The sequence below is a fragment of the Hypanus sabinus genome, chromosome 8, assembly GCF_030144855.1.
Source record: "Hypanus sabinus isolate sHypSab1 chromosome 8, sHypSab1.hap1, whole genome shotgun sequence".
Classification (NCBI taxonomy): domain Eukaryota; kingdom Metazoa; phylum Chordata; class Chondrichthyes; order Myliobatiformes; family Dasyatidae; genus Hypanus; species Hypanus sabinus.
The window spans coordinates 165297130-165322623 of NC_082713.1; the positions used below are offsets into that span (position 1 = coordinate 165297130).

Genomic DNA, 25494 nt, shown 5'->3' on the forward strand with positions numbered 1-25494 from the left:
GTGAGCTTATTCTCTGCACTTTGGATGGAATATGTTGGACACTCAGTGTAATCAAAATAGTTTTTGCTCAAAGATTCTCTGTGAAAATTAATCTCAGGGTTTTATATGGTGACTTTATCAATAAAATTTTCTTTGAAATTAGCAGATCTTATGTCTGTATTAACTTTCCTGTGATTTGAAAATGGCTTTTTGCAAGTACTCACTGGATGGTCTGCATCGAGCTCTGAACCATACATCAGGACTCTCTGGGAACTCTTATCTAATTCGGAAAGCTTTTTTGGAAACCAGACAATTTCGCTCATCTCTAGAAAACACACATTAAAATAAAGGCATTAGCACAGTTGATCTATCAGAATTATTGAATGACTTTATAATTATTAAATGGTATTGCACAGTCAATCCGTGTTATTCACTCTATAGAATGTGCACATTGCTAATAAGGCCAACATTTATTGCTTATTCCTAATGCCCCTCAAGATGGTGGAAGTGAATCACCTTGAGCAGTAATGCGAGTACTCCCAGAGGGAAATCCAGTATTTTGGCTCAGTGATTATGAAGGGAGAGTAATGCATTTCTAATTTAGGAGTAGCATGTGGCTTGGAGGGGAGTAATTTCTTCAGGACTTAATTACATCAACACTGGTGTTGGCATGTGGCCAAGTGGTTAAGGTGTTCGTCTAGTGATCTGAAGGTCACTAGTTCAAGCCTTGGCTGAGGCTGTGTGTTGTGTCCTTGAGCAAGGCTCTTAACCACACATTGCTCTGCGACAACACTGGTGCCAAGCTGTATGGGTCCTAATGCCCTTCCATTGGACAACATTGGAGAGAGGAGAGGGGAGCTTGGGCAACTACTGGTCTTCCACAAAATAAAAACCTTGCCCAGGCTTGCGCCCTGGAAACTTTCCAAGGCACAAATCCATGGTCTATCGAGACTAACGGAGGCCTACGCACACACACACACACACACACACACACACACACACACACACACACACACACACACACACACACACACACACATCAACACTGACTTCCTCCGTTTCCTCCACAGGACATATTGAGTCATGACTTCATGATAATGGGCACAAGCTAACCAGTAATATGTCTTAGGCACCCACCTAAGCCATTCAGCTGGGAACTTCAGTGACTGTAGACTTTATCACTGCCTTTGACTAGCAGAGAGAGGCCCTCAATCTGTCAAAGGGAGGTGTTCCTCACTGTACAAAGATTCCATACCTTCCCAGTAAATTAATCCACAAGTTCTCTTCTTTGTCAAAACAGGTTACAAGCACTGTGTTGACCACAACTACAAAGCAGCATGAATGTTGTGCCTGTGATTTCTTGCCTATGGTGGGAGAGCCCCATAGCCTCAGAATAGAGGTGAGAATGGAGATCAGGAGGAAGTTCTTTAGCCAGAGAGTGTGGTGAATCTGTTGAACTCATTGCCGCAGGTGGCGGTGGAGGCCAAGTCATTGGGTATATTTATGACAAAGATTGATAGATACTTGATTACTCAGCACCTGAAGGGAAACGAGTAGAATGCAGGAGATTGGGGCTGAGAGGGAAAATGGATCAGCCATAATGAAATGGTAGAGCAGACTTGATGAGCCAAATGGCCTAATTCTGCTCCTATTTTATGGTCTTATTGCAAACAATGCAGTATTTGTACTTGGCTCTGCCCACGAGCACCCTGGATACCTTCATTGCGGCAGACCAGTGAAATCCTGTCTTAACTGCTTTGAGTCTAGTCATTTCTACTGTTGACATCAGTGTAAAACGTGTTGAAATCTGTTTATTGATTAATAAAATTTTAGTATAGCTCAATGCAATAACACTGGACAACAAAGATTTTGCTTCCTGAATAATATTTAGTGTATCTTATGGACTTGGGCTGCTGATCATGAAAATCACCATGAAATTTCCCTATCATGCACCATTTTTTTGAAATTTTCTATATTTGCTACTTCAGTTCATAATTCAAGTCAGAATAACTGATGTCAGGGTAAGAGTTTCTTAAATGTCCCTAATGCATCTGGCTCTACCACCACCCCTGCATCGTGTTCCTCACACCCACCACTCTGTAAAAAAAAGCTACCTCTGACAAACCCCTATACCTCCCTCCAACCACCTTAAAGTTATGTCCCCTTGTATTAGATATATTGGTACTTGTGGTACTAGTTTACCAATGGATTTCAGATGAGGAGTCAGGTTAGTCCATGGGAACCTGAGGCAACAATAGCAGCAGTGCACTTGTGCATCTTATATGTCAATGATTTGGGTAACAAGATCGATGGCTTTTTGGCCAGTTTTGCGGACGTTACAAAGGTAGTGGGTGGGAGCAAGTAGTACTGATGAAGCAGAGAGTCTGCAAAAGAACTAAGACAGATGAGGAGTATGGGCAAAGAGGATGGATGTGTACGGCCATACATATTGGTAGGAGGAATAAGACCATTGACTATTTCCTAAACGGTGAGAAAATTCTGAAATCAGAGGTGACAAAGGACATGGGAGTCCTAGTGCAGGATTACTTAGAGGTTAATTTGTAGGTTGAGTCGATAGTAAGGAAGGCAAATTGCAATGCTAGCATTAATTTCAAGAGGACTAGAACATAAAGCAAAGTGGTAACGCTGAGGCTTGGAAGGCATTAGCTAGAGCACACTTGGGGTATTGTAAGCAGTTTTGGGCCCCTTATCTAAGAAAATATATCCTGGCTTTAGAGTGGGACCTGAGAAAATTCATGAGAATGAAAGGGTTCACGCATGTGGAGCATTTGATGACCCTGGGCCTGTACTCACGGGAGTTTAATAGAATGAGAGGGGTGTTTCATTGAAACCTACTGAATATTGAAAGGCCTAGATAGGAAGGATGTTGAGAGGATGTTTCCTATAGTGGGGGAGTCCAGGACCAGAGGACGAGAGGACCATCTATTTAGAACAGAGATAAGGAGGAACTTTTTTTAACCACAGGGTATTGAATCTGTGAAATTCATTGCCATGGATGGCTGGGGAGGCCAGGTCATTAGGTATAATTGAAGTGGAGGCTGATATAGTCTGGATTAGTAAGGACATTAAAAGTTATGAGGAGAAAGCAGGAAAATAGGGATAAGAGGGTTAATAAATCCGTCATGATGGAATAGCCAAGCTGCCATTGGGAAAAAGATACAGGATCCTCAGGACTCACACTACTAGGAACAGTTATTATCTCTCAACCATCAGGCTCTTAAACCAACATCATTCAACTTCTCATTACCCCATCATTGAAATATTCCCACATGCTATGAATTCACTTTCAAGAACTCTTCATCTCATGTTCTCAACATTTATTGCTTAGTTATCTATTTATTATTATTATTATTATTATTATTTCTTGTATTTGCATACTTCATTGTCTTTTGTACACTGGGTGAAAGCTCAAGTTGATGTGGTCTTTCATGTCTGTTATGGTTATGCTTTTGTAATGGATTTACTGAGAATGCTGGTAAGAAAATGAATCTCGAGGTTGTATATGGAAACATATGGATAGTTTGATATTAAGTTTTACTTTGAACTTTGATTCAATGGGCTGAATGGCCTAATTTGCTGCTATGTCTTATAGTCTTATCTTTGGATCTAATGCAGGAGTAAAGAGATCGTGTTCACTATTTCTGGTAAATTGCCTCCTTAGACCAATCGAGCCAGTAATGTTGTGTGTCTTTGTACTATTTATACAGAACAAACAAAAAAAAAGAAGAAACTTAGCACATGATAGTGGCCTTTGCTATCTACCAGAAAACAGAAATAAGCCATCCAAGGTACAGGTGTAGCGAAGGAATTGACCATTGCAAAGTACCACAGCGTACCGAACCCTAACCTTACTATGTTAGGTGATAAATTCAAAGATTCTGAAGCGCAACTCTTTCTTCATTAATATATTTGTTAAGATTTAAAAGTTAGAGTTATAGAATGATAGACATTCCAGCAGAGAAATAGGCCCTTTGTCCCATCTAGACTGAGCCAAATTATTATTCTGCCCAGTCCCAACAGTCTGCATCCAGACTACAACCCTCCATACCCCTTCCATTTGTGTACCTATCCAAATTTCTCTTAAATGTTGAAATTGAACCCCCATCCACCACGTTCAATGTCAGCTCGTTCCACATTCGCACCACCCTCTGAATGACAAAGTTTTCCCTCGTGTTCCCCTTAAACATTTCACCTTTCACCCTTGACACATGACCTCTAGCTCTAGTCTCACACAACCTCAGTGGAAAACACTTGCTTGTATTCACGCTATCTATACCCCTCATCTTGTTTCAAATCCAGTGAAAACTGGACATTTAAATAATTCACATCAACATCCACATGCTTTGACCCAGTTCCACTTCTAATTTGGCAAATACAAATAAAAGGCTGAAGATGTGGCTTGTACCTTCCTCCTCGATCCAGTTACTGGTCAGTAGATTCAATGAAGCAATCTTTGCATGGGCCCTTAGTAACTGAATCAGCTCCTTAAAATCTTCTTTGGCGCTGCTGCAGTCTATAAGTACCTCAACTTCTGAATCTCTCCTCTTCGACTTTCTGGACTCTATATGAACAAGGCTGATGTGCTTCTCCTGAAAAAAGAGAATTAGAGTCATGGTCATAATATCATAGAAAAGTACAGCACAGAAACAGGCCCATTGGCCCATCGGATCCATGCTGAATCATATAAACTGCCTATTCCCATTGAGTTTACCCAGACCGTAACCCTCCATAGCCCCAAGGCCCTTCTTCAGGACTGGGGGCAGAAAGGTGGTGCAGAGAGGGGAAAGACAGGTGGTAAGAGAGAGAGAAGGTGGGTGGGTCAGGGAGAGGGATATTGTGAGAAGATGGGAGGTGATAGATGGAGAAGGTAAAGTCTGGAGGAGAATGGACCATAGGAGAAAGGGAAAAGGAGGGGAAGCAGAGGGAGATGAGCACCTGACAAACATACTCCTCCCCTCCTCCCACTTTCTTATTCTGGCATCTTCCCCTTTCATTTTCGATCCTGAAGAAGGACCTCAGCCTGAAACACCATTTATTCCTTTCAATGAGTACTGTCTGACCTGCTGAGTTCCTCCAGCATTTGTGTGTGTATTGCTCTGGATTTCCTGCATATGTAAAATCTCTTGATTTTGCTCTCTAAGTGCAACTAGTCAACATTAATTTAGTGGCACTTGCAGAGGAAGTTGAAAGACAGTCACAAAAAAGAGCTGACTGAATGGTTGGGTTGAGTTGTTCTCCGATTTTAGCAGTTGAACTACAAACGTTTTGCCTCCTTACGAGGAGACTGTTCATTGTGGTGTTAATTAACAGCGCACTGATGATGTCTCCTCATTTTGTTACGTATTCAGGCAACAATAAATATATGAGATCGGCAAGGGTTTCTTATAACAAACAACACGTTTATTAAACACCGAAAACAAACTCCCCAAAAGTAAACAAACACTACCGTAACCGGAAACAGCTGCTGAGCGGCAGCCCAAACAGTTCGTAAAGTGATATTCCAAAACAGTTCTTTAAAGTGGTATTGCCAAAAGTTCAATATGCTCACAGTCCATTTAAAAGGAGAGACTTTACAGGACGATTTAGGTTCTCTTTCACGTCGCTTGCTTCGATCCCCGACGTCGAACTTCCCACGAAGAATTTACGAAACAGAACGGCTTAAAGGCACTGACCTTTCCTTCCTCACTATCCTCTCTGGTAAACCCAGGGATTAACACGAAGATAGTCAACGAAATCCTTCCAAATAAGGATCAAACAAAGGTCGCCCCCGTTTCACCGTAGAAAGCGATTCTCCTCGATCTTTAACTTCCAACTTTGAATCTTCACTCTCCTCTAATTGCGAAATAACAGAATCATAAAGAACCTGCTGGCAATGACCTTTTAAACTTTAGACATTAAATAAAAATTTCATCCTTCAACTGAACTGCGTCATCACTTCAAACACGCATGAAGTCAACTTGGCAAATCCAGCCACGAACTGCCCCTCCTCACAGGGTGGGGTCTACCTTTTATAACCTGTAAAAAAAACCTGTCACATGATCTCTACTGGCGGGAAAATGACGTCATTCCACCATCACAAGACCATCACCTCAAGTCCAGTACAGCTTCAACCCCAGTCACATGACAAGGGCTCCACTGTCATGTGTCACGAGTACGTAACAATTTTGACAAACATTTTGACTTCAGAGGAAAATGGAAACAGGAGGTCATCAATGGCCTAGGCTCCACTTAGGAGCTAAGGGCCCAAATTCAAGTTCGGAATGTCAGGCAGCATCTATTGAAAGGAATAAAGGGTCAACTTTGCAGGCTGAAACCCTTCATCAGGATCCCTGATGTAGGGTCCCGACCTGAAACATGTTGATGAACGATGAGTCCTGACGAAGGGTCTCCGCCCAAAACATCGACATTTTATTAATCTCCACAGACGCTGCCTGACCAGCTGAATTCCTCCAGCATTTTATGTGTGTTACTGTAGATTTCCAGCATCTGCAAAATCTTTTACGTTTATAAAGTTCATACCAATACTCTTAAGATATCATGTTAGTCTTCCATAGTTAAAGGTCATCCTTTTGGGGAGAGTTGTTTTCCTGCACACAGCTAAATCTTACCTGAAAGATCTGGAGGGCTTTCACCAGTCCATCTACTTCATTTTTCAAGGCAAACATAAGTGTCGCCCTTGTCGGTTCATTCTTGCTACTTTCTTTCTTACCTTTCTTCTCTTCATATTTGCTGTGACATCCTTTATTTACCTGCAAAGGATTTCAAACAAAATTATTAAATACAGGAGAGAAGTATTTTAGTTGTCAGAAACATAAGAGGACTTATTTAAGTTGTAGAACATGGCTTTGAGAGAGACAGAATCAGGCTCCACCCCACTTCATTCACCTCATCACTGAACTGTTCCTAATCCTATAGACTCACTTTCACTTTTTGCACATTGGTTGATTGTCTGTCCTGTTGAGAGCAGTTTTTCAACGATTCTTCTTGGATTTACTGAGTATGCCCGCCACAAAACAAATCTCAGGGTTGTATATGGTGACATATATGTACTTTGACAATAAATTTACTTTATACTTTATGATAATCGATACCACCTTTTTGAGGCATCACCTTTTGAAGATGTTTTCGATACTGAAGAGGCTGGTGCCTGTGGTGGAACTGGTTGAGTTTACAACTTTCTGCAGCTTTTTCCAATCCTGTGCCGTGTCCCCTCCATATCAGACAGTGATGCAACCAGTTAGGATGCTCTCCACGGTATAGCTGTAGAAATTTCCAAGTGACTTTGGTGACATACCAATTCTCCTCACACTCCTAATGAAATATAGCCAATGTCGTGCCTTTTTTGTGACTGCATCAACATGTTGGGCCCAGGATAGATCCTCAGAGATGTTGACACTCATGAACTTGAGACTGCTCTCCCTTTCCACTTCTGATCCATCAATGAAAACTGGTATGTGTTCCCCTGACAAACCCTTCCCGAAGTCCACAATCAATTCCTTGGTCATACTGACACTGAGTGCAAAGTTGTTGTTGCAACACCACTCAACCAGCTGATCTATCTCGCTCCAGTACGCCACCTTATCAACATCTGAAGCAGTTGTGTCATTGGCAAATTTATAGATGGCACTGGATCTGTGCTGCACCACACAGTTGTAGGTGTAGAGAGAGTAGAGCAGTAGATCAGCATGCATTCTTGTGGTGCATTGGTGTTAATTCTCAGTCAGGAGGAAATGTTATTTCCAATCCACACACAGAGGTACAGAAGCCAAGGCTTTGGAGCTTTTTGATTAGAACTGAGGGTATGATTGTGTTGAATACTGAGCTATAGTCAGTAAACAACAGCCTGACATAGGTATTACTATTGTCCAGATGATGCAAGGCCATGTGGAAAGCAGTGAGATTGCATCCACAGTAGACCTAGTGAGCCAATAAGAAAATTGTAGCAGGTACAGATCCTTGCTGAGGCAAGAGTTGATTCTAACTATGACCAACCTTTCAAAGCACTTCATCCCAGTAGATGCGAGTGCCAACGGGTGATGGTCATTGAGGCAGCTCACCCTGCTCTTCTTGGGCACTGGAATGATTGTCGCCTTTTTGAAGCAGGTGGGAACCTCCGACTGCAGCAGTGAGAGATTGAAGATGTTCTTGAAGACTCCTGCCAGTTGTTCAGCCCAGGTTTTCAGAGCCTCTTGAAAGATGTTCTGACATCAGCCTCCGAGACAAAGTATGTAGGGTCACCGAATGCTACAGGGATTTGCATAGATATAGTTTTATTCACCCTTTCAAAGCATGCACCTGGGAGTGAAGCATCACAGCTATTCATGATGTTAGGTTTCACTTTGTATGGAGCAATGGTTTGTAAACCCTGCCGGAGCCGATACGCTTCCAATTCAGCCTTTAACATCAATCGGAATTTGTTTTTAACTCTTAAGATAGCCTGCTGTAGGTCAGCCTGGACATCTTGTATAGCTCTGGATCACCTGTCTTGAACGCCAGAGATCTAGCCCTCAGCAGACATGAATTTCCTGGTTCATCCACGGCTTTTAATTTAGGTATGTCCTGAATGTTCTTGAAGGCACACACTCATCCTCACGGGTTTTAATGAAGTCAGTGGTGTACTCGTTCAAATTTGAAGATAAATCCCTAAATATTGCCCAGTCCACTGGCTCAAAGTAGTTACAGTGGTGCTAGAAAATTAGTGAACCCTGTAAAACTTACTCTGTTTCTGCATAAATATGACTTAAAATGTGATCAGATATTCACATGTCCTAAAACTAGATAAAGAGAACCCAATTAAATAAATAACACAAAAAAAAACATTATACTTGTTCAGTCGGTACACTTGACTCCAAATAGCTTTTGTAGAAGGATCACACATTTTTTCCAACATATATATGTAATTCGGATCATTTTTCTCAATAAATAAATGAACAGGTATAATGTTTTTTCTGTTATTTGTTTATTTGGGCTCTCTTTATCTAGCTTTAGGACTTGCGTGAAGATCTGATCCCATTTCAGATCACGGTTATGAAGAAATAGAGAAAATTCTACTGGGTTCACAAACTTCCCAGCACACCGTATGTAAGCACTCTGCCACCCTTGACCACACTTCCTTTGTCTTCACCCCTGGTTCTGCAGTCTCTAGACTCTGCCGATACACTGGGAGTAGAAGTACAGCCAGGTGATCAGACTGTGGGTGTGGGATGGCATGGTAGGTGTTCTTGATAGTGGTGTAACAATGGTCAAGAGTGTTGGCTTCTCTTTTAGAGAGTAGGTCAATGAGTTTGACATAGTCGATGTAATTTACATACACATTAGACTGCCATGTGGGCATTAGACTAGTCCCACGTGGGAGACTGGGTTCAAAGGTTAAGCCCAGTGGATCCGAGGATTAGTTGACAAACTGGATTAAAAATTGGTTTTGCAACGGGAAACAGAGAGTGATGGTAGAGGGTTGATTGTACAATTGGATGCCTGTGACAAATGGTGTCCCACAAGCACTGGTGCTGGGACCACTGCTGTTAATAATATACATGAATGACTTGTACGTGGATGTGGCAGGTGTGATCAATCAATGTGCAGATGACACGTAGATTGGCAGAGTCGTTGATCATGAGGAAGGTAGCCGTATGATGCTGAGAGATATCAATGTGTTGGTGAAATGGGCTGAAAAGTTACAGATGGAGTTTAATCCAAATAAATGTGAGGTGAAACATGCACATGTGGGACAGCATGGTAGCGTACTGGTTAGCAGAGCGCTTTACAGTACAAGCAACCAGGGTTCAATTCCCACCGCTGACTATAAGGAGATTGTACATTCTCCCTGTGACCACGTGGGTTTCCTCCCACAGTCCAAAGACGTACAGGTTGGTAGATTAATTGGTCATTGTAAATTGTCTCGTGATTACGCTAGGGTTAAGCCCGGGTTCTGCTAGGCAGCGTGGTTGGAAGGGCTGGAAGGGCCTTTTCCTCACAGAATCTCAGTAAATAAATAAATAAGATGTTGAAGGAACTTTGGACTGAAAACTAAAACATAGCTGCACAAAGCAACATATTTCATGGCATATGCCAGTGATATTAAACCTGATTCTGATTCTAGCATAAAATATTACAGCTCTTGAGACCCGGGTTCAATACACCACTGTCTGTAAGAAGATTGCACATTCTCCCCGACCACGTGGGTCTTGTCTGGATGCGCTGGTTTCCTCCTAAAGCTGTACGAGCTAGCGGGTTATTCAGCCACATGGGTTATTGGGCAGCGTGAGCTTCCTGGGCCGGAAAGGCCTGTTAAATCAGGGATTCCCAACCCTTTTTATGCCGTGGACCTCTACCATTAACCATAAAATCTGTGGACCCTGCTGTACGTAAATAAAAAGAAACTAAATAAACTCAACAAGTCAGGCAGCATGTATGGTGATGAATAAACAGTCGATATTTTTAGCTGAGATCCTTTATCAGACCTGGAAAGGAAGGGGGCTGAAGCCAGAATAAGGAAGAGGGAGGAGGGGTAGGAGTACAAGCTGGCAGGTGATCGCCGAGGCCAGTGAGGTGGAAGTGGGAGGTGGGGGAGGGGGATGACGAAGCTGAGAGGTGATAGGTGAAGTGACAGTGTCATGATGAGGTTGGAGGATGATATTTCTTTGTATTACACCCGTGATCCTTGTCCTTCCAGGTGGTAATGGTTACAAGGAGAAGCCTTGCCAGGTTACATCGCAGTGCATTTTTCCAAGGATGTATAGATTAATTCATCGGAGTCCTTCACTGCTGGAACCCTTAGGAAGATTAATGAGCCTTTCCCATCTTCGGCTGACCTACACTGCTTCCCATCTGCTTAGCTTTGAGTTACCATCTGTGGCTTTTTAAACAACAAAGCTCCCTTGTGTCTTTGGAGGAATTTTCAAAAGCAAGCCCAGCATTGAGCTGAAGGCACTCTGACTGTTCCAAGCTAAACACAGCACGGTCACTTCTCACTTCCTTATGCATACTGTACGTACACGTACACACACACACACACACACACACACACACACACACACACACACACACACACACACACACACACACACACACACACACACACACACACACACACACACACACACACACACACACACACACACACACACACACACACACACACACACACACACACACACCCCGACTTTGACAGAAGTGCCTCCATAGCAGTCTTCTTACATTTGCTAACTGAATGTCCAACAATATTATTTCTTTTTTTCACAGAATATAGACCCAAAAATACTTCTATTATGTTGTCGACTGGGTTTGTTTGCTTTGGAGTCCTGCAGAAGAACCTCGGCCCAAAACATCAACTGTGCTTTTTCCCTTAGATGCTTGCTGAGATCCTCCAGCATTTTGTGTGTGTTATTTCTATTACATTTCTTGTAACTGCAGCCTGGCATGTGGATTCAGTGGAGACTAGAGGCCAGCGTGACAGCAGCCTAACAGAACAACGAATCCGACCAATATAAACTCAAGCACCCAGCAGAAACAACATTCTGATTAGTCAGATCAACTGGTGATGAAACACTTAAGACCTCTACCCTCCAGGCTCGGCGCACAACCCTACAAACAACTGTGGATCAATGTGCTGATCATCCCTTGCACCTTCTACCTTACTAAAAACACCAGTAGACAGAGATGAAGCACTGTGTTCTTTGCACAGCTGTTCAGTGCGCTCATGTGGAACACAGATCTCAAAGGCAGAATTGAAATGCATGAAGTTTCCAGCTACATAATTAACATCTGGCACCTCCACTGAAAAAGCTGCACGTTTGTTGTTCTTATGTCACCCTCGCATCGGATTAATTCGAAAGAGCAGTGACTCGGTGGAATTCACTACCCAGGAGCTGAATTTTTCAGTTAAATCAAAATGGAGACTTGGTTGCTAAGGGAAACAAAGGTGATGCGGAGTGCAGAAAGACAGTTCAGTGCATCAGCATTATTGAACAGACCTGAAGGTCCAAATAACCTAATTACGTTCCTTTCTTTTTAGTTATGTCCTTTTGCCAACTGGGATCATTGCCTTTGGAACAAAGGATACTGATGGTAGAGTCTAGAAATGCCTTGTTAAGGATGGGGTAAGCAGTTAGGACCTACTGGCCTGTGCAAGAAGGTCCCGAGCCAGGAGCCATCGACAGTAGAAGGCTAAGCAAGGAATCCATTTCACAGTTGGTAGGGGTCTGTCTGGAACTCACTGCCTGTGAAGAGAGAAACAATCACACATCTAAAAGGTTCCTGGGTGAGCAGCTGAAGAACTATGAACCATGAACTGGTCATAGAAAAGTACAGGACAGAAGCAGGCACTTCAGCCCATCAAGTCTAAACTGCCTACTCCCGTTGACCTGCACTGGAGCCACACCCCTACCATCCATGTACCTGTCCAAACTTTTCTTAAATGTTGAAATAAAGCTTGTATGCAACACTGGCACTGGCAGCTCGTTCCAAAATCTCACAGCCATCTGAGCGAAGAAGTTTCCCCTTAAACTTTTCACCCATCACCCTTAACCCATGACCTCTACTCCTCAGTGGAAGAAGCCTGCTTGCATTTACCCTATATCTATACCCCTCACAAGTACATAAGAAATAGGAGCAGGAGTCGGCCATCTGGCCCATCGAGCCTGCTCTGCCACTCAATAAAATCATGGCTGATCTGGCCATGGACTCATCTCCACCTAAATGCCTTTTCCCTTAATTTCCATACTATGCAAAAATCTATCCAATTTTGTCTTAAATATATTTACCGAAGTAGCCTCCACCGCTTCATTGGGCAGAGAATTCCAGATTCACCACTCTCTGGGAAAAGCAGTTTCTCCTCATCTCCATCCTAAATCTACTCCCCTGAATTTTGAGACTATGGCGCCAAGTTTTAGTTTCAACTACCAGTGGAAACAACTTTCCTGCCTCTATCTTATCTATCCCTTTCATAATTTTATTTGTTTCTATAAGACCTCCTCTAATGAATTCCAGTGAGTACAGTCCTAGGCAACTCAATCTCTCCTCATAGTCTAACACCCTCATCTCTGGAATCAACTTGGTGAACCTCCTCTGCACTACCTCCAAAGCCAGTAAATCCTTCCTCAAGTACGGAGACCAGAACTGCACACAGTACTCCAAGTGTGGCCTCACCAGTACCCTGTATAGTTGCAGCATAACATCCGTACTCTTAAATTCAATCCCTCTAGCACTGAAGGCCAACATTCCGTTTGCCATAATTTTCTACACCTATACCAAATCTCCTCTCAATCTTCTATGTTCTAAGGAATAAAGTCCTAACCTATTCAATCTTCCATAGTAACTCAATTGTTAATTAGTTTGAAGGCAGAACTCCACAAACCTGTTTTTGAGGGGTAATTTAAACATAGAAAACCTACAGCACAATGCAGGCCCTTCAGCCCACAAAGTTGTGCTGAACATGTCCCTACCTTAGAAATTACTAGGTGACCCATAGCCCTCTATTTTTACAATTTATGTTGGCTAAATCTCTTTTCAGTGGAGGCTGAAAATGAATGAGGTGTTCTGTGGTATAGAGAAATTAGCCAAGAATTTTACAGTAAATCAGTGAGAATAAACCTGATTCAGATTCTAACGCAGTTGCAAGAGACACTAGACAAAATCATGACGTTAAATAATGCAGTTTACTGTGTTTAATCCAAAAATCATTATTTGCTGGCATGACCACAATTGTGAAACAGACTGCTACTAAATTGTAAATTTCCAAACTTCTATAGAACTTGGCCACTATTGCATGCAACTGCAGGCACCATGGTAGCATAGTGGTTAGCACACAACTTTACAGCTGATCCAGGTTCAATTCCCACCACTGGTAGGTTAGTTGGTCATTGTAAATTGTCCTGTGATTGAGCTAGGATTAAATCCGGAGATTACTGGTCCTATTCCATGCTGTATCATGATAAAAAGTAAATAGAAAAAAGGTTCGGAGTTCAATTCTGGCACCGCCTGAAAGGAATTTGTACGTTCTTCTTACAAAATGCTTGTGTTTCCTCCAGGTGCTCTGGTTTCCTCCCACAGAACTAAAGCATAAAGGTTAGTTAGTTAATTGGTCATTTTAAATTGTTCTGCGATTAGGCTAGGGTTAAATCAGTGAGTTGCAAAGCGGTGCAGCTGGAAGGGCCCTTTCTGCACTATATCCCAATAAATAAATCAATAGCTCGTAGACCCTAATTGTCAAGTCTCTTTTCAGTAACATTTTATCTTCTATTTCTTTCTAGTGGAATTTCAATTGACATTAGTCATTGTGAGGATTCATGGACTAATAAACACAGGAGATATACTAGACAGAAGTGTTCTATTTCTCAGTACAGGGTCCTCACACGTCTGTTATCAGGAAGCAATAACCCCTCTGCTCACTGGGGATGCAAGGGGTAGTGTCATTTTACAGTCGTGTGCTGTTAGCAAAGGATGAATCTTAGAAACTTAGGCACATGCAGTGCACAACTGCCCAGCCTTTAGTTTAGATCGCTGGGGGGACGGTCAAGCAGCTGAAACTCCCAAACTTACAAAAGTGATGAAAGCTCTCTCCTGGGAGGAAGTGATCAGAAAATGATCATAGCATGCCAACAGAATCTTGTATCTACAGTATCTCATCATTCTATGAAGTCTTAGTCTTTAAAGAAAATAGTAAAAGCAACATAAAGAAGCCATCTCCGTGTATAGTTTTATTTGTTTGTTTAGTCATACAGCGCAGAGCAGGGCATTCCAGGCCTTCGAGTCACACCACCTCAGCAAACCCTGACAACTCTATTTAACCCTAATCACGAGGCAATTTACAATGACCAATTAACCAACCCAGTACGCCTTTTGGATTGTGGGGTGAAACTGGAGCACCAGAGAAAACCCAGGCATTCCACAGGGAGGACGTACAGCTAGCAGATGGCACTGGAATTGAACTCTGAACCCTTGAATATCTGAACTGTAATAGATCTCAACACTATGGTGTTAGTCAAGCAGAGCTACATGTGATATGGACATTTTATTCCATAAGTCCAGTTTATTGATTTCAGCTTCAAGGTTAATGAATAGATTTTGTGTCTTTCTTTGCAAAGATAATTTATTTATATACATATTGTCAAATGTATGAGCCAGGATTAACGATGTAATGAATTTTCAGACTTATTGACTGAGATGGAGAAATCTGTCAATAACTGATGGCTGAAAAAATATTTCTAAATACTATAAATGATTAACAATAATACTGACTGCGAAGACAGTAATAATCAATCATTTCATTCTAACTGAGAAACAGAATTTATATCATCTAAATACTCCAGGTAGACGCAGCATGTAGTGTAGGAACCGTGCATCTGTTTTCTATCTGCTCTGTATTCTGTGCTGCACATTTATTATGTATATTACGATAGCTAATCACATGGTATAGCGAAGAGTTAATTATGTGTTCATGCTTTATTCTGACAGTTTTAGAGCTAGGGACTGTCAAGTCAAGTCAAGTCAAGTCACTTTTATTGTCATTTCGACCATAACTGCTGGTACAGTGCATAGTAAAAATGAGACAATGTTTTTCAGGACCATGGTGTTACATGACAGAGTACAAAAACTAGACTGAACTACTAAAAAAAACAGCAAAGAGAAAGCTACACTAGACTACAGACCTACACAGGACTGTGTAAAGTGCACAAAAACAGTGCAGGCATTACAATAAATAATAAACAGGACAGTAGGGCAAGGTGTCAGTCCAGGCTCTGGGTATTGAGGAGTCTGATAGCTTGGGGGAAGAAACTTACATAGTCTGGTCTTGAGAGCCGGAATGCTTCGGAGCCTTTTCCCAGATGGCAGGAGGGAGAAGAGATTGTATGAGGGGTGTATGGGGCCCTTCATAATGCTGTTTGCTTTGCGGATGCAGCGTGTGGTGTAAATGTCCATGATGGCAGGAAGAAAGACCCCGATGATCTTCTCAACTGACCTAGCTATCTGCTGCAGGGTCTTGCGATCCGAGATGGTGCAATTTCCAAACCAGGCAGTGATGCAGCTGCTCAGGATGCTCTCAATACAACCCCTGTAGAATGTGATGAGGATAGGGGGTGGGAGATGGACTTCCCTCAGCCTTCCCGGAAAGTAGAGATGCTGCTGGGCTTTCTTTGCTATGGAGCTGGTGTTGAGGGACCAGGTGAGATTCTCCGCCAGGTGAACACCAAGAAATTTGGGGCTCTTAATGATCTCTAACGAGGAGTCGTCAATGTTCAGTGGGGAGTGGTCGCTCCGCACCCTCCTGAAGTCAACAACCATCTCTTTTGTTCACATTCAGAGACAGGTTGTTGGTTCTGCACCAGTCCGTTAGCCACTGCACCTCCTCTCTGTAAGCTGACTCGTCATTCTTGCCGATGAGACCCAGCAAGGTCGTGTCATTGACGAACTTGATGATGTGGTTCGAGCTGTGTGTTGCAACACAGTCGTGGGTCAGCAGAGTGAACAGCAGTGGACTGAGCACGCAACCCTGGGGAGCCCCCGTGCTCAGTGTGATGGTGTTGGAGATGCTGCTCCCGATCCAGACTGACTGAGGTCTCCCAGTCAGGAAGTCTAGGATCCAGTTGCAGAGGGAGGTGTTCAGGCCCAATAGGCTCAGCTTTCCAATCAGTTTCTGAGGGATGATTGTGTTGAATGCTGAACTGAAGTCTATGAATAGCATCAAAACGTACGTGTCTTTTTTGTCCAGGTGGGTTAGGACCAGGTGGAGGATGATGGCAATGGCGTTGTCTGTTGAGCGGTTGGGACGGTACGCAAACTGCAGGGGGTCCAGTAAGGGGAGCAGCAGAGTCTTGATATGCCTCATGACGAGTCTCTCGAAACACTTCATGATGATGGATGTGAGTGCAACGGGACGGTAGTCATTTAGGCAGGACACGGAAGACTTCTTCAGCATGGGTACGATGGTGGCGGCCTTGAAGCACATTGGAATGGTGGCGTTGCTCAGGGAGATGTTGAAGATGTCAGTGAGAACATCTGCTAGCTGGTCTGCACATCCTCTGAGCACTCTAGCAGGGACTTTGTCTGGTCCAGCAGCCTTCCATGGGTTGACCCTGCACAGGGTTCTTTTCACATCGGCCACGGAGAGACACAGCACCTGGTCATTTGTAGGAGGGGTGAACTTCCTCACCACCACATCATTTTCCACCTCAAACCAGGCATAGAAGTTATTCAGCACATCAGCACATCTGGGAGGGAGGCATCACCTGCACAGTCAGGTGATGTTGTCCTGTAATTGGTGATGTCCTGGATGCCCATCCATATGCACTGCATGTCACCGCTGTCCTGGAAGTGGCTGTGAATTAGCTGGGCATGTGCACGCTTTGCCCCTCTGATGGCTCGGGACAGTTTGGCCCTCACTGTTGTTAGAGCTGCCTTGTCACCTGCTCTGAAGGCGGAGTCACGGGTCCTCAGCAGCGCCGGGTGTCGTATCTCTTTTTGACTGCTTAACTTTGCTCAATTACATTTGAAATCACTTAACTCTACTTAACTTTGCTTCAGTCCACTTAGTACATTTAATATCACTAGTTTAAATTTCGTAAGTTTCATCATTTCAGGATTGTATGTTTTGCTGGTTTTTAATAAAGGAACAAATATATTCCTACTCCTGCACCTATTTTCTATCTTTCTATGTTTCAACTTTTTGAACGTTATTATTGGATTGGATCCAAATGGCACATCATACTGGATAACTCCCTGTGCTTGGTCTCCCGCAGTGACATTGTTTGTTCGAGTAGTTGCTACAAATATTTTATGAGGTCAGTCAGAATGGACTTTGAGGTCGAATGAATATGTTTCTATTGTTTCAGCCATATGTAAATTTTATAAGATATCTTATCAAATAAAGGTTTGTTCATTCATGAGCAAAACTACGATGATGCTCAACAGTGCAGAAAATGTTCATACCCAAAGTCGGGAGAAACAATAAAACAATAAATCACATGGATCTATTGGATGAAAAAAGATATGCTTAAAAAATTATAGAAAAGATAGCTATATAAGGAAAACAGAAAAAATAATAATGTAAATATGAGAGCTATAGGCAAGAGGGAAATTTGAATTGCTAAAAGGCAGGTTGAGAAGGATATTGCTGATGATGCTGATTGATCCCATGAGATTTTTTCAATACTTCGGTAGTAAAAGAAAAATCAAGGAGGAAGTTAAGTGTATTAGGAATAATAAAGAAGTGTTAAATTATGCAGAGGAGAACATAGCAGATACTTTTAACTCATATTCTACTTAAGTATTCACCTGCAAAAATGTTAGCAATATGCTAGTAAGTATTGAGATTGGTTTAAGTGGCTTAGATCTTAGAAAGTGAGGTTCTGCTTCAGCTGTAAAGGCTGAAAGTTAACAAATCTCCAGAGCCAGACAACATATATGCAAGTGTGCTTAAAGAGGTCTGAAATTATATATACAAACCCCTAACATGTATTTTTCAAAAGTCAATGAAGACTTGCGAGATCCTTAAGGACAGCAAATGGGCTAACATTGTCCCGGTATATAAGAAAGGTGACCATACTGACCCTGGTAACTACAGACCAGTACGCTTAATGTGTATTGTAGGTAAGATAATGGAAACATTAATAAAGAATGAGATGGAAAAGCAGCTGATAAGAACAGGCATGTTAGCAGAAAGCCAGCATGGGGAAATCATACTTTACTAATACGCTAGAGCTCTGTGAAGAGGCAACTAAAATTCATGAGAACAATAGTGCAGTTGATATCATTTACTTCGACTTTCAGAAGGCTTTTGACAAGTTTTGAAGTTAATCATCAAATTACATGAGGTAGGGATTCCGGGTAAGGTGTGCAAATGGGTGCAGAATTGGCTCTAAAACAGAAAACGAGTTATGGTGAGAGGATCATTTTCACACCTAAAAAATGTTAAATGTGGGTTTCCACAGGGATCAGTTTTGGGCCCACTGCTAGTTTTAATTTACATTAATAATTGGATAAGCATGTAATAAATAAACTAGTAAAGTTTGCAGATAACACAAAATTAGGGGGGGTGGGCTGATAACATTCAGGCAGCAAAATCAGTACAGTTAGATCTAAATAAAATCCATATGTGGACAGATAAATGGCAGATGAAATCTGATGTAAGTAAATGTAAAATATTACATATAGGAAGAGGAAATATTAGATATAAATATACATTGGGGGTCTTGAGTTAGATGTATGAGAAGGATTTGGTCATCCTGGTAGACTTCACTATCAACATCTAGACAATGTACAGAAGCAATTAGGAAAGCTAATAGAATGTTGGGCTGTATAACATGATCAGTGGAGTTCACGTCTAGAGATGTTCTCCTTAAGCTATATAATGCATTTATGAGGCCACACCACGGGTACTGAGTACAGTTTTGGTCTCCATATTTTATAAGGGATGTGAAAGTACTGGAGAAAGTTCAGAGAAGGGTGATGAGACTCATTCCAGGTCTGCAGGGTATGAGCTATGGAGAAGGATTGAAAGAATTCAATCATTTAGTCTAAGTAGATGTGGAATGAGAGGAGACATAATAGAAGTGTTCAAAATCATTAGGGTATAAATAATGTGGATGCCAGCTGCTACTTCAGAATTAATCCATCAACGAGGACACGGGAGGGCCATGGGTGGAGACTGGTTAAAGGGAGATTTCAGACTAACATCAGGAAGCATTTCTTTACACAGCAAGTTGTGGACATTTGGAACAAACTACCTAGTTGTGTAGTTGAGAGTAGTGCCTTAGAGACTTTCAAATCTAAACTCAACAGTTATTTCAACACACTATGTAAATAGGAAGTTGGCAAGCTTTGTTGGACTGAATAGCCGCTTTATCAAAATAATAGAAATTGTGAATTACAGTAAGTATAGATATATATAAAGTTAAATTAAATAAACAGTGCAAAAAGAAAAGAAGAAAAAGTTAGTCCAGTGGTGTTCATGGGTTCAATGTCCATTCAGAAATCGGTTGGCAGAGGGTAAGGAGCTGTTCCTGAATCATTGAGTGTGTTCCTTCAGGCTCCTGTATCTCCTCCCTGATGGCAGCAATGAGAAGAGGGCATGTCCTGGGTGACCGGGTCTTTAATGATGGATACAACCTTTTTGAGGCATTGCTCCCTGGAGATGCCCTGGATGTGGGGATGCCCATGGTGGGCTGAGTCTACAATTTTCTGCAGCTTATTTCGATCCCTTGCAGTGCCCCCTCCTCCTCACACCAGATGATGATGCAGCCAGTTAGAATGCTTTCCACAGTACATCTGTAGAAATTTGCAAGTGCCTTTGGTGACATACTAACTATAAAAACTTATAATTGTTAGAAATACTTTGATATACACTGACTGAATTAGCCAAATAATAATTGATGCACTCTGTTTATGAGCATTGATATGTTCACACCACATATACCTGGCTTCCTGCTTTGATTAAGTATTTATTATTAGCAAAATGAAAACCAAAGTAATTCTGGATATCATCAAACTTTGGTCAATTTCTTGCAACTACAATCAACTGAATATTCGGGCAAACTAAAAATAACGTCAAACACAGTTGATGTTGATGAATTATATTTATTTTATTACATTATTTCTGTTAGAATTTGCCTTAACTAATTCTCACCTGTCACTATGAATTTTATTCAGAGTTGTGGTAACAGTTTACATTAGATCTCAATAAATAAAAATATACAAAAGCAAACAGGTCAGGAAGCATCAATAGAGAGGAATAAAGAGCCGATGTTTCGGGCTGAGATCCTTCATCAGGAACTGATGCTGCCTGTCCCACTGAGTTCTTCCAGCGGTTCGTGTGTGTTACTGTAGATTTCCAGCATCTGCAGAATATCTTGTGTTTACACAAACTCTAGGCATCCTTCTTCTATCAGACAACATTTTACCATGTTTATTTGTTTCTTAACCTAAACACTCTATCACAGATGAACATTATATAAAAAATATTGCCCACCTGCAATGTGCACATTGAAAATTTACCTCCAGTTTTAAGACTGATAAATAATTAGATGGAGGTGTTCCTTTTCCTTCTGCAATGTTAACTACAGATGTCTGCCTTGCCTTCATTGCTCATCTCATTATTAATCTACCACCAGCAAATCTGCTATAAATCAGTTTCAAACAAGTTCTTAACCTGACTTTGGATTTTTGTCACTATTCTGTTTGATAAAATATAGCTGTCTTTGATATAGTCTAAGTTACATTCATATTGCTAACTATACCGAGCCTAGCTGCTTACCTATTTTTTTCCACATCGGTAAAAGCAAATTAACTTCCAAGAGGACCACGACTTTATTGTGTTTTGGAGGCGTGTGTGCTTCAATGACACAGAGAGCTATGTTGGCTGGAGTCAGGGCTTTATGCTTTGGCTCTTGGTAAGGTCACCCATGCTGAACAGGTCAAAGGGTAGAGGCCAGGCTAAAAGTGGTCCACCAGTCCCACAGGTTCGGAGGTTCAACTCGGGGCTAACAACACTAACTAGTGAAACAAAATTGTTATGGAAACTGCAATGAAGAATCCCACTACATCTCATTTTGATGGTATTCCTGAGTCTCCACCAGGGACTTGCGTGACTGACAGAAGTGAAATCCAAGGGGAATCTACTAATATGATGACAGAAGCCCTGAGCACCCCCAGAGATGGAGGACCTTCACTGTTGTCCAAAACGCCAGCAGCATAACAGACAGCAAGTAAGTATAGAAGCAACTTAACATCATGTGTTTAATACGATTTGGGAACATAGGATTATTTAATAATTCAACACTAATTCATTTACCTAACGGATACCAGTTCAGACCAGTTGATTATCTTTTGATTTCAACATATGAAACAGCATACCCATCATTACTGATATTTTACTACTGACAATTTGTGTCATTTGAGCAGTCTGATGTAAACAGAGAGAGGAACTGGGCAGTGAATATTGCCATCATCAATATGCCTCTCTCTCTCTCTCCCCCCCAGAATGAATTCAAAGTGATTACCATTTATATGTTGCTCTACTGCTATTGTATGAGCAGCTTTTAACAAAAACAAACAAGAATCGTAGCTCAAGTTCAACAAAAATACTTACAATCTCCAAGCGATTATCACTAATTGACCACTTAACTCAAAGTTTAACTTTGGGATAAGATTGCACAAGTCAGATACAATTAAAGATCTAGAATTCAATTTATTAATTGAAATGGACTGGAATAAATCGCTGGCTGGGAACTCGCTGATTACATTTATTGACCACTTAGTTCAAAGTTTAATTTTGGGATAAGATTGCACAAGCCAAGTACAATTAAAAATCTAGAATTTACTAATTGAAATGGTCTGGGATAAACCTCCGTCTGGGCACTCACCTGATTCCCTTCCAATAAGGCTGAATCCAGCGACATTCCCCTTTTTGCCCAGTATTTGTTTCCAATCATCATCTTGGCAACGTGTTTAGGGGAAGATCAACAGTTTGGAAAGCAAAAAGATAGAACGACTTGTTCAGTAGGATCCGAGTGGGTGTTGTCTTTCTTTCTTTCAGTTCTGGGTCTTTAAATAGGCTTCAGAGCTGATGGAATGATAAGAGAATCTGCTGTTCTGCGCATCTTTTAGGCATTATGGAAAAATCCTCACTACACCGCCCTCCTCGCCTCAAGTCCTTTGCACAGAAAAGCCACATTTATGTAGCAAATATCCTAAATGGTGGACTGTGGAGATCAGAGGGCAATTAAATCTTTTAGGGTATCAGGTCAAATTTAATAACCCTCCCCGAACGATTGCCTGGGAAGCATTCAGATTTTACCTGAGCTGTTAGTTTTTGGAAGGAAGGAACATACTGAAAGTGGTGTTGGACAACAAAACCATAAAACCAATATGTTCTCAAACTCCGACTTTCATATCAAGACCAAACTTTACATGCATCCCCCTATAAATATTAACTTGAAATGTTCTTTCCACTTTACACGTTGTAAAAATGCAGGATTTTCAACTATATTTTTCACTTCTTTCAAACAGTGATACTTGGAGACTTTTTGATTTCTTGCAACGGGTGCAGAGTAAAGAGGCTTGTTTTCAAAATTGGTCAAGTTTATTTTTTTTATAAAAACAGAATGATATTTAAGTGCAAATATTAATAAAGTGTCATCCTTTTTGCCCAGAAAATGAATAGAAGCAGGATAGCGGAGATGTAGATAGAGAATTATACTCGCGCTCCTCGTTGATAGCAGACTCAGTATTGTAGAATTAATTGTATCAGGTTTATCTTTCACTCCTATCCAGATGTAAGCGATCGGCAAATGCCTTCGTTTGATCACCAGTCACTGTTTGAATGAAATAGCACTCTGAAGATTTAAAGTGGAAGGTAAAACCAATGAATTATACAATTCAACGTCTGTGACAACATGCTCGCAGAATCTCTACCTTACCGTTCTTTTCAATGCACTTCTTAATTATCTTGAGTAAAGTTGAAGATGTTCCCAGGAATATTTGCTTTCCTTTTACCTACCCGATTTCATTGTGGTCGACATATCTAAACTAAAATCAGAATCAGGTTTAATATCACTGGCATATGTCATGAAATTTGTTGTTATGTGGCAGCAGTGTAATGCAGTACATAATAATAAAAACTGTGAATTTGTGTGTGTGTGTGTGTGTGTACGCGCAAATAGTTAAATTCAATAAGCAGTGCAAATAAGTACTGAGGTAGTTACGTTCATGGGTTCAAAGTCCATTCAAAAACCTGATGGCAGAGGGGTTGAATGTGTTCCTGAATCCTCTACAGTTTTTGTTTTTTCCATTATCTTTTCTCTGGAGTTTAACAGCAAGGACATTTTTTTCTGATAAACTAAATTGCCGTATTGGAAATTTATAATAAATACTGTGAGATGGCAGGTTTGATGATTTACCTAAATCAAACTTTCAAAACTTAGAATAAGCCTGGGTCAGTTAAATCTATCTTGCTTGCATAGTCCAACAAAAAGCAAACACCTTAATCTGTCATCTAAGCAGTTGGAGAATCGACTGTTTGGTTTACAGAAAAGCAGGACACATCAGTACAGTATGGGAGTTCTAGACGTTTAATGTAAAAATGACAAATATTTTATCAATGTCTGTGTAACCAGTTTAACAGGGTTTCTGTCAACCACAGTGAGCCACGGAGGAGGTAGGATGCGTTGGGGCGAGAAGTATTTCAGGAAAAGATTAGGTTACTAATTGCAGCGCTAATAACCTGGAATATAATGGAAAAAATGCACTCAAGTGGGAGTGGAGATCACAAAGGTTGTTCACCACCAGGGTTAACGTAACACCTTAAAACTACACAATCAAGATCCTCTAGAGTTGGCATCTGAAAAACGGGAAATATTACATGAGCGGCCACATTGAATTGGTTTCTCACTTTGATGTCTGTAGCATTCACGTGCTTGGAAACATAGAAAATCTACAGCACAATACAGGCCCCTCATCCCACAATGCTGTGCTGAACGTGTACTTACTTTAGAAATGACCTAGGGTTACCCTTACCCCTCTATTTTTCTAAGCTCGATTTACCTATCCAGGAGCCTCTTAAAACACCCTACTGAATCCGCCTCCACCACCGCCGCCGGCACCCAATCCAGGCACTCAGCACTCTCGGCATAAAAACCTGACATTCCCTCTGTACCTTCCTCCAAGCACTTTAAAACTGTGTCCTCTCGTGCTAGCCATTTCAGGCCTGAGAAAGTGCCTCTGACTATCAACACAATCAATGCCTCTCATCATCTTATACATCTCTATCAGGTCACCTCTCATCCTCCGTCGCTCCAAGGAGGAAAGGCTGAGTTCACTCAACCTATTCTCACAAGTCATGCTCCTCAATCCAGGCAACATCCTTGTAAACATCCTTTGCACCTTTTCTATAGTGTCCACATCCTTCCTGCAGTGAGGTGACCAGAAATGAGCACAGATCTCCAAGTGTGGTCTGAACAGGCTCCTATCCAGCTGCAACATTACCTCTTGGCTCTTGAATTCAATCCCACGGTTGATGAAGGCCAATGCACAATAAGCCTTCTTAACCACGGAGTTAACCTGTGCAGCAGCTTTGAATGTCCTATGGACTTAGACCCCAAGATCCCTCTGATTCTCCACACTGCCAAGATAGGCAGATAGGCATCCATTAGTCTTGTGAGGCCATGGATTTGTGCAGGCCTGGGCAGGGTTGTATAGAAGATTGTCAGTTACCCATGCTGCAAGTCTCCCCTCTCCACGTCACTGATGTTGTCCAAGGGAAGGGCAAGGGCCGATATAGCACCAGTGTCATTGAACAGCAATGTGTGGTTCAGTGCCTTGCTCAAGGACACAACACGCTGCCTCAGCTGAGGCTCAAACTAGCAACCTTCAGATCACTAGACCGATGCCTTAACCACCTGGCCACGCGCACACTCCCAAGAGTCTTACCATTAATACTATATTCTGACATTATATTTGACCTATGAAAATGATCCACTTCACACTTATAAGGGTTGAACTCCA

General features: G+C 41.7%; 1 protein-coding gene across 1 annotated transcript in view; it reads right to left on the reverse strand.

Moving 5' to 3' along the window:
* The window catches only part of LOC132397847 (tryptophan 5-hydroxylase 2-like), a 63161-nt gene extending 40746 nt beyond the window's left edge, over positions 1–22415 (reverse strand). Inside the window, exons 1-4 of the mRNA XM_059976596.1 lie at positions 22356–22415; positions 6609–6749; positions 4406–4589; positions 204–304 (exon numbers count right to left, since the gene is read on the reverse strand). Coding sequence (XP_059832579.1) covers positions 204–304; positions 4406–4589; positions 6609–6749; positions 22356–22391 — 462 coding nt within the window. The 5' untranslated portion in view covers positions 22392–22415. The remainder of the gene's footprint in view (positions 1–203; positions 305–4405; positions 4590–6608; positions 6750–22355) is intronic.
* Positions 22416–25494: the final 3079 nt, after the last annotated feature.